This window comes from Hippocampus guttulatus, chromosome 10 (assembly GCF_054856545.1).
Source record: "Hippocampus guttulatus isolate MCC_2025c chromosome 10, RoL_Hgut_1.0, whole genome shotgun sequence".
NCBI classification, from domain to species: Eukaryota; Metazoa; Chordata; class Actinopteri; order Syngnathiformes; family Syngnathidae; genus Hippocampus; species Hippocampus guttulatus.
The window spans coordinates 9,997,713-10,014,378 of NC_141270.1; the positions used below are offsets into that span (position 1 = coordinate 9,997,713).

A 16,666-nucleotide genomic window follows, 5' to 3' on the forward strand; every position below is an offset into this window, starting at 1 on the left:
CAAACAAATGCTACATGGAAACAAGTATTTGGGTGGTTTTATGTAAACTATTACCAACTAGAATTTTAGTCTAAGAGCCATGCCAACACAGATGTTACGTCATCTGTGATATTGAGCAAGATATCCATCAGCAGACCTTCTTCTGGACTTCCCTCTCCTTGTTGTCCAGTAGGACATCTAAGGTACACCTTGTGGCAACAAGTTGCTCCGCGTGGTCCCTGAAGGCTCTCTGAGTGCTGCTGAGGCACTTGAGGAGGCAGCTGCTCTGAGATGGACTCAACAAGTGAGCGTGTTCACTTATAAAACCCTGGATGGCAAATGTGACATCCTCTAATTTGGGTTGAACCACATGATGAAGATGAGTCTCAGCATCCTGGAATAATGAAAAAGAAAGAGTAAGTATCTGTTTTGCTTCCTCCAAAAATGTTTGTGTGAATCTTCCTGCCTACAGTGTACAATATATCACCGTGGATTTCTGGATGCATTTAAAAAAAAAAAAAAAAAAGGGGGTGTTGTATCAGGGAGGGCCTGCTGAATAATAACTGTGCCGAAGAAATCAGGTGAGTGACTTGCTCTGACAACCCATGATCGGACATGTCGAAAGATGTAAAAACATCTACTTTAAATGACTAATAATACTGAAACAAATATTGAAGAAAAATCTGATCTCATTAAAACAAAATGTGCCATCTGCATGCAGTCTGTAACTGGAATGATGTTAATTCAAACTACTTTCCGCTATTCAAATGCTAGTTTTGATCCTTGCTCATTGACCAAGAGAAAATACCTTGTTTTTTTGCATGCAGCTTTTGAGTGCTTCAACATCACACGTGTTGACAACTGCATCTGCCATATTGAGCTCGTTTTGGATGAGGCCCACTAACATATCAAGATCAGCAAGATGTTTTTGGTATGTTGATTCCAAATGTGCCTGAAATCACATCGACAACAAATATAACAACATCACAATCAGTTTCTTGTACTGCACTTACTACACTCACTTTCCTGTCTTCCATGGCTTGAAACAAAGACTGAGTTCTTTCTGCAAACTCGTGGCAAACTGCAGTAAAATTGTGCTGTAATTCCACATAGGTCGAAGACAGATCTTTGCGGATTTGAGTAGGAATGTTCTCATTCGCAGCATTTAAGAGCAGTTTGGCTTTTTCCAAATCTTCAGTCAAAACACCAGCCAGGAAGGAAACCTGGGACTCCAATGACTGGATAAAAGCAGATTTTAAAAAAAGAGTTAAAATGCATATACTTTCACAAACTACACTATAAGTACACTTGCACAATCTTATGAGATCTGGTACTAAAGTCATATCACAAACGACGCCTTTACGACGAAACAGTTACTCGGGTAAATTAATTTAATGCAAACATATGTATTTCTATGTTAATGGCATTCACTCATACAGCTTTTATATCTTACAGGTACTTATTGTGCTTTAACTGGAAGTTCAGTATCTTGCTCAAGGACATCTGACAAGGCTCAGGATTGAACCCAAGTCGCCACCTTCCTTGTCAATAACAACGGACCAGTAACATATTGTTTAAAAAAAAAAAAAAAGCTCACTTTTTTGACTGGACAACATGCAAAGTAATCATTATTGTAATTCTTGTATTTGGATCCGACTGTGCCGGAGTACCTAATGTTGTGACTTCACTGATGTGTCATATCATTCATTTTCTAACCTGGATTTCATTTATTTGCATCTGTAATTCCTCCATGTTGGTGGCAGTTGGTTCCCCAATTGAAAGGTCTTTTCTAACATCATCTAAAACATCCGCGTGATCTTGGAGTCTCCCAACACACTCGAGGTAATCCTGGGTCGAGAAGAGCTGTTGGAAAACAGTAGACGTGCGTAAGATGTTTCAAAGGCAAACAGAGAAAACTGGGTGTCATTTTTCCAAAAAGTGGTTGATTTACCTGATTCTTGATCTCCATGATGTCGGCCGAGAGCTTAGGAGACAGTCCTGCCAACAATTCATCCTCTGAGCTATCCTCCTTGATACATTCCAGAGTGGGAGTGTCACACCCCAGAGTGTGCCTTTCCATCACATCCTGGACCATTGAGAGGTTTTGGCCTGAGGAAACATTTCTAAGTACCTCCAGAAGCTGCAGTTGTATAGTTGAAGCATTTGCTTCCTCGTTCTCTTTTCCTGTTGGGAATTCTGGGTTCGATTCATCTTTGTCCGGCTGTGTGCAAGCGACATCTTCACTATCAGACTGCTTTCCATTTTTTCCAGTTGGAGAGTTCGCCTCATCTTTTACAAATGTGGATTCAGACATTGCGCCATCTTTTGAAGGTAAGATATCAGAGTCTGCATCTCTTCTTGTTGGAGTCTTCAACTCCTCCTCAACATTTATTTGGGAGGGATCACATCCTTGTTCAATTTTTTCAGGTGGTGCAACAGAGTCACGTTCATCATTTTCAGGTAGAGCATCAGAGTCATCTTTATTTCTTCCAAGTGGTGCATCAGAGGCATGATCATCTCTTCGAGACAGCGTTTTGGACTCCTCGACAACTTTTCCAGTTAGGTCATGAGAACTCTCCTCATCCCTCATTGGTGAGGCATTAGACAACTGTTCAGAACGCTCTTCATCTTTTCCAGGCGCGGTATGAGAGTCTACTTCATCTCTTTTGGTTGGAATATGGAATACTTCAATGTTTCCAGTCAGGGTATTAAAGTCTTGATTTTTAACATCAACATCAGACACCACTTCACCTTCTCTGGTTGGAGTAGAATAATTCCCATGATCGTTTCCAGGTGGGGTATGAGAGCCGTCAGCGTTTTCAGAGTCTTGTTCATTTTGTGTAGTCGGGGTCCTAGTTTTGATACTTTCAGCTGTTGTTACAGACTCCTCTTCATCCTTTGAAAGTGAGACATCTGACCTATCTTTTCTAGATGGGGTATGAGACCAACATTCATGGCCTTCAGTTAGGAGATCACACTCTTGATCTTGAGTTATGTCAGTATACTCTATTATGTCTTTTATAATTGAGGCATCAGATTCCTTTTCATATTTTATGAGTGTTTTACCTGCAGACTCATTTTTCTCTTCTGTTGGAGTAATAGAATCCTCTTGATCTTTTCCAAGTGGGGTAGCCGAGCCATCATCTTTTTCAGAGTCTAGTTCATTTTTTCTAGACAGGGTGCTGTACTCCTTTCCAATGCTTTCAGGTAGCATTTCAGATGCTTCATCATCTTTTAAAAATGACACTTCAGACCCCTGTTTTTGTATTCCATTTGAGGCATTAGACTCTTCGTCATCTTTTATACTTTGAGCATCATAATCATTGTTAGATTTTCTAAATACGGTATGAGAACACACTTTTGCAGTTTGGGTATCGCACTCTTGAACTCTTCTTGTTGTGTCACAATACTCTGCTTCAAGCGAGGCCTCAGAATCCTTTTCACATTTCACAGGCAAGCCATCGGACTCCGCTTGATCTTTTCCAGATTGTGTCAAATAGTTCTCATGATCTTTTCGGTGTGGGATATCAGACACATCTTCATCGGAATCTTCTTTATGTGTTCTGTTTTGAGCTATGCAATCCTCTTCATCTTTTGAAGATGGTACTTCAGAGTCCCTTTCTCTTTTATTTGGGGTACAGGATTCCTTGGAAATGTTTCCACTTGAGGTATGAGACCCTTCCTCATCTTTTCTAGTTGTGGCTTCACACCAGTCTTCATCTTTTACAGGTGGGCTTTTTGGTTGTTCTTTACAAGATACGGGTTGGGCATCAGACGTCTCTTGATCTATTTGTGTTGGAGCAACAGAGTTGTCTTTTTGGTTTCCAGAATGTGCGCCAGAGTCTTTTTTGTCTCTTGGAGTTAAGAGATCAGACTCCTTTTCCCCTTCAACATTTACACGTGAGTCATCAGGCCTCTGTTTATCTTTTGACAGGAAGGCATCAGACACGTTTTCGTATTTTCTTGTCGGAGCAACACTGTTCTCTTCATGCTTTCCATATGGGGCATCAGAATCTTTTTTATCTCTGCTAATCGGGGTATCAATGTTCTCAGTCATTGTATCAGAAACTTCATCTTTCATTATTGAGGCATCAGACCACTTTTCATCTTTTGCTGATGGAGCATCAGAGTTGTCATTAACTCTTCTAGTTGGGGTAGATGACTGACTGTTTCCAGTTGGAGCATTACAACCCTCTTCTGCCTTTCCGGTTTGTGTGTGAGAATCTGCTTTATATTCTTTAACCTTTACAGTTGTGCAATTAGATCCCTCTTCATCTTCTATTATTGAGGCAGACTCATTTTCATAGTTCACAGGTAGAGCATCAAACTCTTCGATCTCATCCGTTTCATCCGGAGATGAACCATCACAGTATTCTTTATCGCTTCTAGTTCGGTGATCAGAGTCGGTCTTTCCAATTGTGTCATTACATCCTTCTTGATCTTTTATGAGCAAGGCATCAGATCCCTCTTCCTCTTTCTGAAGTGGGGCAAAAGACCACTCTTCATCTTTTACAGGTGGAGTACAAGAACCACATTCATTTTTTATAAGTGAGACCTGGGACCAATCTTCATCTCTTGTCGTTGGAGAATCAGGCACCTCTGCATGTTTCCTAATTGTATGAAAACAGCTGCCTTCATTTTTTCCACATGGGTCGTGTCTGGGAAATCTTCTAGTTGGGTCATTTGACCCATTTTTATCTTTCATTAGTGAGACATCAGAACCCTGTTCATCTTTTTGTTGCTGGGTACTGAGGTCTTCTTCAAATCTGATAGCTAGGACAATGAACTTCTCGTCATCTTTTTCTGTTTTAGAATTAGACGACTCTTCATTTCTCTCAGTTGTGGACTTTGATTCTCCAACCTCTTTTCTGGTTGGTACATGATCATTTTCAATGACTTCATCTTTTACAGTCAGAAAACGGGGCAGCATTTTATGAGCTTTTCCATCTTGGAGTTGTCCGGTTTTGTTCAATATTTGTCCATTTTCCCCAACTAAACTGTTAAATTCTTGCTTCACTTTTTTATCCAAGCCATCAGACCTCTCTTCATCTTTGACTGGTGGAGCATCAGAATATTTTTTATCTTTTGTGGTTGGTATTTCAAACTCCTCTTCAACCTTTCCAGTTGAGTCACGAGACCCCTCTCCATGTTTTGTTACTGGGGCAACAAAACCTTTTCCATCGATTTTAGCAAAGGTATTGCGCTCATTTTCAGTGTATCCAGTTACAGTATCAAATCTATCGTCATGTTTTATAAGCGAGTCAACAGTCTCATTTTCATCTTTTCCAGGCAGATCCATAGACATATCTTTATATTTTTTTGTTTGAGCATCAATGTTTTCTTCGTCTTCCACTGTTGGAGCATCATCATCAACATCCTGTTTTTTAGGAGGGTGCCAGGACCACTCTTCATCATCTCCAGGTGGCACACTAGGGTACTCTTTATTTTGAGAAAAAGAGTTCTCTTCATCTTTTAGAGGTGGCACATGACACCACTCTTCATCACTTCTCATTAGGTTGTTAGATTCCATTTCCACATTTCCGTAAGGGGCACAAACATTCTCTTCATATCTGCTTGGGATATAATATTCCTCTTGAACATTTCCGGTTAGGGCATCAAACCACTCTTCTTCTCTTCTAGTCAGCTTGTCAGACTCCACTCCAAAATTTCCAATTGTAGCATCAACATTGTCTTCATCGCTAATTTGGATATATGACTTAATTTGAACGCCCAAGTCCTCTTCAGTATTTGTAGCTGGGGTATCAGACTGACTTGTATTGGTGGCACTTTCACAATCATTTACGTTACAAGTTTTATTCATCACGTCCTTGTGGTGATTGACAAAAGGTTTTTCAGCGTTTGAAATCAGTGCATTGCTTAGTGACAAAATATTGGTAACTACTTGAGGATTTCTGTCTACATCCAGCACATTTTGATCTGAAAGTATATGGCCTTTGTGTTTCACTCCAATCACAATTTTTTGGGTGGAGTCTGGTGAAGGGGGTGGGCTTGAAAATGATTGAACCATATTAATATTCTGTTGACTTGTTTCGCCCACCCACTCCTCACATGATGACTGATAGTTCTCCTCAGAATCGGCTGTTTTGATTAGCTGGCTTTCTTCTGGGTGTACTGGACTGCACCTCAAACCAGTCCGTGTTTGTTCCAGATGATCACTGGTCGACGCTGGCAAACAATAGTCAACCTCTATATTACACCTTTCATCATTATAATGATTTTTGGGTGTATATGTATCACATACAACAGATCGAACAGATGATGCATTGAACTGTTGCGAAACTCTTTCACTGAGGAGATCAGAGTTGCCGGGTTCGGGTTCAAGAGCATAACCACTCTCTGAAGGAAGAAAGACCTGCTGGAGTCTGTCCCCATCTTCTTTTTTGACAGGGTCACCTTGTACATCTAAACCATTGCGTGCATCTCCAGGTGATGAAGAACCTATCTCAGGGCCGACAACAGCGGCAACCCAAAGTGATGATTTTCCCAATTTACATTTTGTCACATTTCCAGCTTTGTAGAACTCATTCTCACTGAGCATTGAGTTAACTTTGTCACACTGATTAGCACCAGTAGATGACTCGCCGTGACTTTCTTGAGCGATACGGCTGCATGGAATGAGTGGGCCAGATGAAGCAGCCGTTTCACAGTACTCATCCTGCTTGTCAGCCAGCAAGTTATTGACTCTATTCAGTGAATTGGTGACATCGGAGAGTGAAGCCGATTCTTCCAATTGAAGGACCCACTCGGGAGAAACCTCCTCCCTAAAGATGGGTGACATCGGCAGAGGCTCATGACCGCAAAGTAATGAAAGGGAATGATGAAGATCACTTATCTCTGTTACATTTCCTCCTGTCTCATCATCTAATACTAAAACTTGATTATCATCCTCTATCGGGGGAGAAGACTTCCTCTTGGATGAATTGTGTGTTTCTTTGGCTTTGTTCACATTTAGAGAATCAAGATTGTCATCTGGGTAAGGCTGGTAGCACTTTCCTTCTGATATAACGGCGTCTATATCAAAGAGGGATGGACTAGGCAACATGGTGTTTTCCTCTCTTATATCTTGGTTTGCAAACCGGTCCAAAACGGTCTCTTCAGTTGTTCCCGGGAGCTCATAGACAGGTGCGTCATTCAAAATGCCTTTTTCTTCATTGAAAATACTATTTTCTTCAAATTGTGAATCATCACTATCCGCAATGTATAAACTAGCGTCAAGTGTTTTGTAGTCTGTTGTGCCTTGGGAGAACACAACAGCTTCTGTGCTTCCATCCACATAATCAATTTTTAGATCATCATTTGCATACATGTTGTTCTCAAGTACCCCATCGAATGAGGGAACAGAATGATGAGGACTCATTTTGTAATTCTTTGTGCTAACCACCATCTCCTCTGCTTTCTCACTTATGAATGGCACCTTGAAGTCCATCTGCTCTGAAATATCTTCAGCATTGACAGTCAAAGGCACCATATTGTGTTGGGCGGTGTCATCAAATACAGAATCTTCAAGAAAAAACTGGATTATTTTCATTAACTGCTTGTCGAGTATTAAAACCCGTTGTTGCGACTTCCGATCGATGTAAGTGTTTATCATCAGGTAGGATATAAACAGCTCCTTTGTCTCTGTAGGAGTAAACACATCTCCAGCGTGGTTCAATCCATCTACTCTGAGTTTTCTATACATCAGCCAGGATGAAAACTTTTCATTAAGTTGATCAAGATCAAGAAACTCATCTGGGATTTCGATGGACTTTAAGATGTCTGCCATGTAAACGTCAATGTAACCGTTTTGTACAGCACAATTGATATCCACGAGCTCAGAATCTTCTGGAATGTAAAAAGCTGTTAATTTCTCTCCACAGCTGAGCAGCCTGCTGCCATGCACATCAGTGATGCGATGCTCATAGTACTCTGACGAAGAGGCAGTAAATTGGGATTCATTCGGCCGAGGCATCACGAGGCCTATGAACTGATGACTGTTCCCAAGTACGATGAGCATACTGCTACAACTCATCAAATCACACTGAACCTCTGCATCCACCATTAGTCCATCCCCATGGTGTAAATTGCCAGAGGATGAATTAACTCCTTCTGTTACACTTGAATCCTGCTTCTCTGTTGGGCCGGCAACATTAACCTCAGTGGGATTCAGCGTTAATATTCCGTTTCCATCATGGACAAATGTCATAGTGTGAACAGCTCTTTCAGGTGTGTGCAATTTATTCCCGCTTATGCACTCCCATCTGAGCCTATTGATGTGCATCGCTTCTAAATGTGACTCATTTGCATTAGAATGGTCATGCATCATTTCCTGGCAGGTCTTATGCCTTTGAAGAATGTTAATGTAGACAGAAGCGGGAATCAAGCCTTCTTGAAATGCCGTCTTAAGGCTCACTGTATCTCCTGAGTAGGATACGTTCAGTCCATCACTGACTTGCTTGACCTCTATCATCTTCACGACAATGTCATCCAACGTGGATGCGTCCCTCGCTGCCGCTACGATGTCACCGATGGACACAGAGGTCACATCTGAATCCTTTATGCACTTGTTCTCCCCGTTTAATTCCTGAATATGATTCCCAATTGATTTGTAAGGAGCATCTTGTTCGTGAATATCATCCCAGGACAGATGAGGCCCAGACTGAGAGAGGTCGGGGGTCGGAAGGAGGAGGCCAATAATATCATTATTCAGGCCGTCCATTGCCTGGGTCCAAACAGAGTCAATTCTACTGGTGGATTTCACACCCTATGAAAAAAAAGAAAACCATTATTGTTGAACTGATAATTACGGAAATTATGCATTCAAAATCAAGGCAAATATGTACTCACCAGTCGGCCAACATGTTAAAAATCACGTGCATGAGTTCAACACTGCATCAGCGATGCAACAAGAGTGTGTCAGGCTGTCAGCTTATAGTGGAAGCAACCATGCTTTGACTTGATGCAGAAGGTGTTTGTTAGTCACATCACACATTGAACGGTTTGATGAATCAACTCTATCAGCCAGTCGAATATCAGCATATGAAGCAAAAATTGGCTAAGCATGTTTACAGCATATTCAGATGATCTGGTTGGAAATATAATTTCGTTTTTTTCAATTGAAAACACTCCTGAATGATGTAGCACAATAATAAGAAAGGTATCAGTACAAACAGCAAACAACTGCTACAAAGAAGAAGGAGAAAGGATTAACATGCAATGAACCATCGAACAGCAGTCCTTTTGAGGCCACTGCAAAATACAAAAGCATTCCATTCAATAAAAGCAAAACTTCCAACCTCATCTCCATGTGTGGGCTGATCAGAACAATGCTGGGAAATGTCACTGTAAGCCTGGCTGAGGTCATTCAACTGCTCCTGGACTTTTTCTCTCTCCTCTTCTGACATCCTGTAAGTCAAAAAATGATGCTCGAAGTCCAGATAATGCACCTATACTGTGTTGTAGATGTCTCAATTATGTGACTGCGAGACTTACTTTTCACTGTGTTTGTTCAGCATCATTTCTGTGGCCCTCATCGCTTCTGCGATCTGCTCTTTCTTAGTAACCATTTCCTCTATGGAGACCTACAGCATCAAACAATCATTTGTCAATAGTTTTATCAATGCAGTACAAATCATGTAAGCAATTCACTAACAGGCCACAACATTAGGTACACTTGCACAAGCTAATGATATCTAACACAATGAATAAATGCTGTTACTAGGATTAAAATTATATATATACTGTATATATATACAGTATGTACACACACACACACACACACATACATACTGTATTACCATATTGTTAATCTAATACCTCACTGTCTATCAATCAAAAGTTATTGTTGTTACTTATTATTGTACCAGGCAGCATCTTTAACATAAATGTTTTTAAGATCCCAATATATTGTGTACTTAATATTTTGGTCAGTCAGTGCATAGCCATTATTTATTGTGGTGAAAAGTATAATATGAACATTTGGGCAAAATAATGAATCCAACACAATAATGGTGCAATGTAATAGTAAAGCCTTTGAAACATGAAAAGTGTAATTCATTTTAGAGAATATGATGTACTACATAAAATTTAAAGAATAACTAACAATTATATCTGCAATTGTGTGATCTTTTGAATATAAATAGAGCAAAATATCTGCTCATTTGTGTGCCTTGACTGAAATATACGATGAGTTCTTTTTCGACGGAATGAAAACGCGGCCAATGCTTTGTGACTAATTGTTGTTTTCTATCATCATAACTAACAGTATGAATAAAATTATGCCTAACCATAGAACTGCATTGTAATATGTAAAGTACTGTATGAAGACACTGGCATTAGTCTTAAAGCCATTCAAATTGGTTATTGGTATTACAGAATGAAATTTTTAAGGTAATTACTTGATTTTACGAAGGGGATTAAGTAGTGTCTGTAAAGTCAGTGAATTAGTTCATTTCAAGTCGCTCTGGTCTGAAAACGTGGGTGCTTGTGCAACAGTAAGAGGAAGTTGTATCCGACTGAGCACTTGATGTGATTAACAACATATCCTTTTATAGTGTAAAATACATTGAATAAGTAGATCAGAAAGATGCTCTTTTATTAAAAATCACACGTGACAGGCAACGTCTTATGGGATACGAACAAAAATCCTCAAAGCAAAATATTGTTTTCATCAAATCACGACAACAACAACAAAGCAAATACATATTTTTACCTGGGAGTTATTTGAAGCATCTGTGTTGGCATTACTATCTTTCAAAGTGTTTCCCTCATTGCTCGATTCCTTTTTCACATTAGACATCCAAGCTAATAGTTTGCTAACTTTATCACCATGCTCTCGCTTCTCTTCATCCACCGATCTCTGGAATCAGAACAGGTGGGGGTATGAGAATATCTAAAAGAAAGTTAACTGTTAAATATTAGTTTCCTCAATCACTAACTGAGAGTTGAAGACCAGACCCAAACCAGGCCTCTATTGGGAAAAAAAGGTTCCAACCTTTGTCAATAATACAATCACAACATAAAGTGAAGGCAAGCACAGCATGTTGAAGTAAATGTTATTCAACCATACAAAAATAATATAGCTACACACACTGAACCAAAATAAATCATATTTCCAGTATTCACTTTTTAACAAGAATGCCCGCAAGTTTTTATTTCAACTTTCTGTGATGCAAAGTTGATAACACTCCAAAACCTTGATCTTTATCGGCCTCCAGTAATCTTAAACCTGTGTGGCAGTCATAAACACTTCTGTTGAGCGCCTCTTTGAATGTGAGACGTCTCTTGGTCTTTGGACAAGTGATATTTTTGATGTGGGACTTCTCGTCTTTGACGGCTGAGGCTGTGGCTTTGTCAACAAGGCCCCTCTGAAGGACTTCCTCCAGCGAGACTCGGTCGTGGGTGTCAGGGTTTATCAAACCACCGGTCAGGAGCTGAAACTCTATACAGCGAGTGCCGACATCTTTGGGCAAAAGATTTTCCTGGATTGCCTGAGTGATCGAGACAGACTTTGCAGTCTTAGGGTGAGTGATGCCATTGAACACCTGCTCAAATTGCTGTAGTTTCTGAACGAACTTCTCATTTAAAAGACCTTTACTGAGTGCATCATTGACTGTAAGTTTCTCCCCAGAGAAGGGGTCACAAATGCCTCCGGTGCAGGCCTGGGCCTCCAGCAATCTTATGGCAGTCGTCCCGTCAGTAAAGCCCTGTTGAAATCCATGAAAGACAGACAACCTCTTCTTCTGTGCGAGGTCCCAAAGACCAGCAATGGGGCTGTTTACATCCTCCACAACAACCATTCTTGAAAATATGATGTCAGCAATCTCGTAGATACTAAGAAGGCCATTTCTGTACCGTTCTAGCTCTGAGGCTTCAAGAAACCTTTGACTCACAGCAGACTCTAGACAAAGCTTTCTGCCATTTTTGACATCGGTGAGGATGTGACGCAAACCTCCACTGCCATCCTCTACAGACGTCTCATGCCATTCGCTCTCCTGCTTTGACAGAAAGAGATATGTCTGCTTGTCAATGTGTTTCTTCTTGAAGGCTTCATGGGCAGACATCTCAGTGCCACGACTGCTGCTGACAACAGACACCCGGTGAGAACTTGTGGGAGAGCTATTGGTAAGATGCCTGTCCCCAATTGGAAGGAGAAGCACACCACCGTCAGTGTCATACAGACACGCTTTGAGTATTTCACAGTAGTATGCTTTCTGTCCAGTATATGGGTTGTGAAAACCTTTGGGATTGCGAACAGGATCATACAGAACTTGAAGAGTCTCCATGTTTAGAAAGCCGTGATCAATAGCAACACTAGGCGGCATTCTGAAACCACCCTCTGGGTTAATCACTCCACCGGTGGCTATCTGTACTTCAAGGATCTTCTTGCCTTTGTATCGCTCAAGAATACTCTCCTCCATCGCCTGGAACACAGACAGCCTTTTGCCAGCATGCATATAGCCATAGAAAGCTTTCTCAGCCTCCGTCAGTTTATCTTTTAAGCTTGAATCAAAAATTCCTCTCTCAAGAGCCTCACTCAGGGAGTATATCTGGCCAGTGGTCAGATCAGTGAGGCTTCCTGTCGCTGCCTGAGTTTGCAGAAACTCCACAGCGTGCATCTTTGCCAAGAAACCCTTCTCAGCTGCCTCTAAGAAAGAAGCCTTCTTCTTACTCGACTCTACATAAACTCCAGCAATGGCAGTTGGTTTGCTGACATAGGGCGCAAGTGATGCTTGCACTTTGTCTATTGTGGTCAGCCCCATTTCTAATTTATGGAAAATCTCTTCATCCAAGAGCTTATATTTGATTAGGATTTGAATAGTCCTGCTTTTTTGCAGGTCAGTGAGATTGAGTGCGGTTGGATTCCACAAGTTAAGACTGTCCCTACTTTCTGGAGCACTTTTCACTCTTGCTTCAGGAGATTCTTTCAGATAATAAGTTCTTGTCATAAGGATGCTGTGTTTTTCTCTCTGGGACTCTGTGAGTGCACATGGGGTCATGTATCCCTGTGTTTTTGGGACCAGACTTTGACCTGAGTAAATGTGATACAGTTCAGTCGTATAGTCTTGTTCTGGGAATGTGAGATTTTGAGAAATTGAACTCGTCAAAGTCGTCTCACTCGGAATGACTTTCATTTCATCTGGTTTGAACTCTTTAAGAATGTCTTCTTTCTGCAATGTTGCCATCTGTGGATTGGAAATGAGATTGCCCTCTGGTTAGAAATGACTACGAAAGAATACAATATTTTAGAGATGAATTGACTGCTGTCTGTGTGACACAAAGACTTCATCCCATACCTCTGATGAGCTCTTCATTTGTAGAATCTCCTCCTTGCTGCTTTGTGGCTCCTCTTTCTGAATAGCTGTCTTCAGGTTAACAGTCTCTGAGCTTTTCATATATTGATGGCCGCCTTGGATGACGTCGTGTTTCCAAAACCTCTGGTTTTCCTTCTCCGCTGTAACCCCCTGACGATTTGGAATCTCTTTGGTGTTTGACTCGATTTGTACAGGATGAGAGCTTGCTTCCTTTGGCGTCACTTTACAAGTGGCATCTCTTCGGAACTGTATTGAATGCTCGTTGCTTTGTGAAGCATTCACCCTTGAGTATAGTTTGAGTTTGTCCTCTTCAAGTTGAGCAGTTTGCAATCTTGCCGTTAGAAAATCTTGGTCTCGCATATTTTTTTCTTGCTCTAATATGTCCATTCTGCTCTCCACTGGCTGCTTTGATTCCGATGTATTTCGTGGGGCCGATTTCAATACTTGAATCTCTTCTTTGAGATACTCTGTGAGCATGTCTTCTAATTCTGCACCATGCGAACGCTTTTGTGACACATCTCTCTCACTTGTTATTTCCGACTGCGCTAACATCACTTTCTTTTCCATTTCCTTCTGCACTAACATCAGATGCCTTTCATAGCCTTGCCTCTGAAGTTCCAGCTTAGTTTTCAATTCCTCGAGCATTCTCTTGCACTTCCCAACTTGTTCCTCCATCAGCTGCGTCCTCACCCTGAGCAGAGAATTTTCTTTTTGCATTCTATCAGCTTCTGCGTTGTTACGCTGCAGCTTTTCCTTCAACAGTATGATTTCCGATTCCAACGAGATACTTTTCTCTAGGGTCTCATTTTTGTCTCTCCTAAGGACCGCATTTTCATGTTGGAGATTTGATTGGGAGTCATTTGAGTTAGACTTTATGTCTGCCGATGTTTTATTTCTCTGGAACTCACGTTCAAGCTGCATTATTGTAGATTCTTTGTTTTTTCTTTCTCTGCTCTCTTTAGTTAATTCCTCTTTTACTTTCTGCAGAGATGAGCTCAACTCTGAAACTTTAGCATTCAAGTTTTCGACATTTTTCTCTGCAGCTTTTTTCTCCATCTGAAGAGCAAGTACCTCCTGCTTTAAATTCCCTGTCATTTTGTCTGAGCTCCTTGCTGGTCCCTTGACTATATGCTCATATTTACAAAGCTCATCTTCCAATGCTTTCACTTTGCTGAGATGTTTGTTTATCACAGAAGATCCCTTCTGAATTTCTGCATTTTTGTTTTTCAACATTGTGTGCAAATCGTCAATCTCAGCACTTTGCATGTGGACCTTCTGCTCCGCTAGCTCCTTCGCAGCTAACGCAGACTTAAGATCAGATTTCAGCGCTGTTATTTCTCTCTGGTAGTTTACGACATTGCAGCTGAACGTGCAGTTTTGTTCATTTAAGGTCTTCACATGCTCATTATGGTCCTGCAGTTTTACTTGAAGCTCATGGGAGTTCTGGGATTTCGCATTGAGCTCAGCCTCAATAATTCGGACCTGTGATTGAGCGGCTTCAACCTGAGACTTGAGAATTTCAATTTGTTGATCTTTTCTGTCTACTTCGATCAGCGCTTGGTCGTGTTTCTCCCTTGTATTCTTCAAAGTATGTTCCAAGTCAGCATTTACCTGCTTTGACTCATCTGCTTTCTTCTGCAACTGTGAAGCCACAAATTCACAATTCTGAATTCCTGCCTCAAGACTTTTGCATTTGAACAGACACTCCTGCTCGGATCTCTTCATGACTGCAACTTCCTCTTTGGCCTCTTGAAGCTGATCTTTCCAGCTCTGAATTTCACTTTTCAGAGACTTCATCTTTTGCTCTAAATGGGATCGGTCTTTTTCCAAAGACTCAGTATGGAGCTGAAGAGCTCTCAGATCACTTTCGGATGACATGTTTTCTCTTCTAAGCTCAGTACATTTAAACTTCAGTTGATTTATTACCACCTGCTTAGAAGCAATGTCTTCCTCTAAACTGCTAATCTTTTGAATGTTATCCTGATCCAAGGAGCTCCTTCTGTGAATTTCTCCTTGAGTAATCCTCAGCTGCTCTTTGAGACCTTCAACTTCGGTATTTTGGAAGAGAGTATTTTGCTCCAGTGAGGATTTTGCCCTGTGAAGAGACCTGACTTCCTCTTGCAGTTCAGAGATGGTTCTCTGCAAGGTTAGTGTCTCCTGGTGAAGATCTTCTAATTTCTGTCTGAGGCTGCACCTCTCTGCTTCCATGTCCAGTTGAAGCTTCTTAAGTCGGTTATCTCTGTCATCCAATAGCTTCTTATAACTCTGAGCTTTTTCTTCAGACATTTCTGCTCGTTTCTGGACCAAGACTAACTCATCATATTTCTGCTGTAAATCATCTTTTAATCTTTGATATTCTACAACTACATTTGATTGGGACTCGCTGGAATAACTGTCTAATGGTAAAAACAGCTGCGCTTGGACTTCACTTTGAACATTTTCCTTTTTAATTTCCTCCACTATTATTTTTCTCTGAAATGTGGGGCTCTGGCTCATGAGAACTTGGTTTTCTTTGACAAGGTCCTCCAGTTTCCTTTGAGCATTGGACCACTTAGCCTCTGCCTGCTCAACTAACAGTTTAGAATGACTTAGCTCTTGCTCACCAGCAGCTTTGTCAGCCATCACTCTCTCCAATTTGGCCTGATATTCTCGAACATCATGCTCAATCTGCGATTTCTGAAACGTCAGATCATCATTCATCCGCTGTTGTGTTTTTAGTTCTCCTTCCATCCTTTGCAAGTGTGCTTGTCTTTCAACCAGCAAGGTCTCTTGTTCACGCACCAGAAGATTAAGTTGGCTAAGTTTTATATCCCCTGCAGCTTTTTGGAGTTCCATGTTCTCTGTCCTTTTTGTATTCTCTGCTCTTTCAAAAGCCATTTTGTTCTAAAATGCAAAACAATCAGTTATCATCATGATACATATGATGCTGATTACCTTCTCCCATTTGACCAGAGTGCGGAAGCAAGGCTCATGCAATAACCTGGAATTCCATCATCACCCAATCATTTCTGATAATTCACCACAGATATCACCATGATTTACTCATGTAACAACTCTCTGAAGCGCTTTTACTATCCCATAAGGTCAAAAGTAAAGATCCTTAAAACTCCAGCTCCTTCCAAAAAAATGCAGTTACCAGCATGACCACAATGCATCACCATGTTACTAACTTAGTAACATGAAAGCCTTTGTATAAGCCAACAACCAGGTAAACCATTGAAGAAAGAGCTAAGGGAGAAAACTTTTTTAACGAGAACAGTTAGAACAGGGTAATGAGACACCATAAGCGCATGCAAATATGAGAAGGGCTTCATAGCATTCACATCAGCTAAAACGTCTCCTCTGCTGTAATGTATGAAAAAAAAATGACAGTC

The 16,666-nt window shown here is 40.9% G+C and overlaps 2 protein-coding genes across 2 annotated transcripts in view; both read right to left on the reverse strand.

The window, feature by feature from the left end:
* Positions 1-16,666, reverse strand: part of dst (dystonin) — a 97,558-nt gene that overhangs the window by 40,149 nt on the left and 40,743 nt on the right. The window contains exons 36-43 of the mRNA XM_086122401.1: positions 10,691-10,837; positions 9,472-9,560; positions 9,276-9,384; positions 1,931-8,743; positions 1,696-1,842; positions 1,002-1,217; positions 788-931; positions 137-373 (exon numbers count right to left, since the gene is read on the reverse strand). Of these exons, the coding sequence (XP_085978527.1) occupies positions 137-373; positions 788-931; positions 1,002-1,217; positions 1,696-1,842; positions 1,931-8,743; positions 9,276-9,384; positions 9,472-9,560; positions 10,691-10,837 (7,902 nt within the window). The remainder of the gene's footprint in view (positions 1-136; positions 374-787; positions 932-1,001; positions 1,218-1,695; positions 1,843-1,930; positions 8,744-9,275; positions 9,385-9,471; positions 9,561-10,690; positions 10,838-16,666) is intronic.
* On the reverse strand, positions 10,776-16,664 carry LOC147199226 (uncharacterized). The gene is made up of 2 exons (XM_086122402.1): positions 13,275-16,664; positions 10,776-13,163 (listed from the first exon to the last, which is right to left on the reverse strand). Exons 1-2 carry the CDS (start codon positions 16,167-16,169, stop codon positions 11,130-11,132), a joined length of 4,929 nt encoding a protein of 1,642 aa, XP_085978528.1. The 5' UTR covers positions 16,170-16,664; the 3' UTR covers positions 10,776-11,129.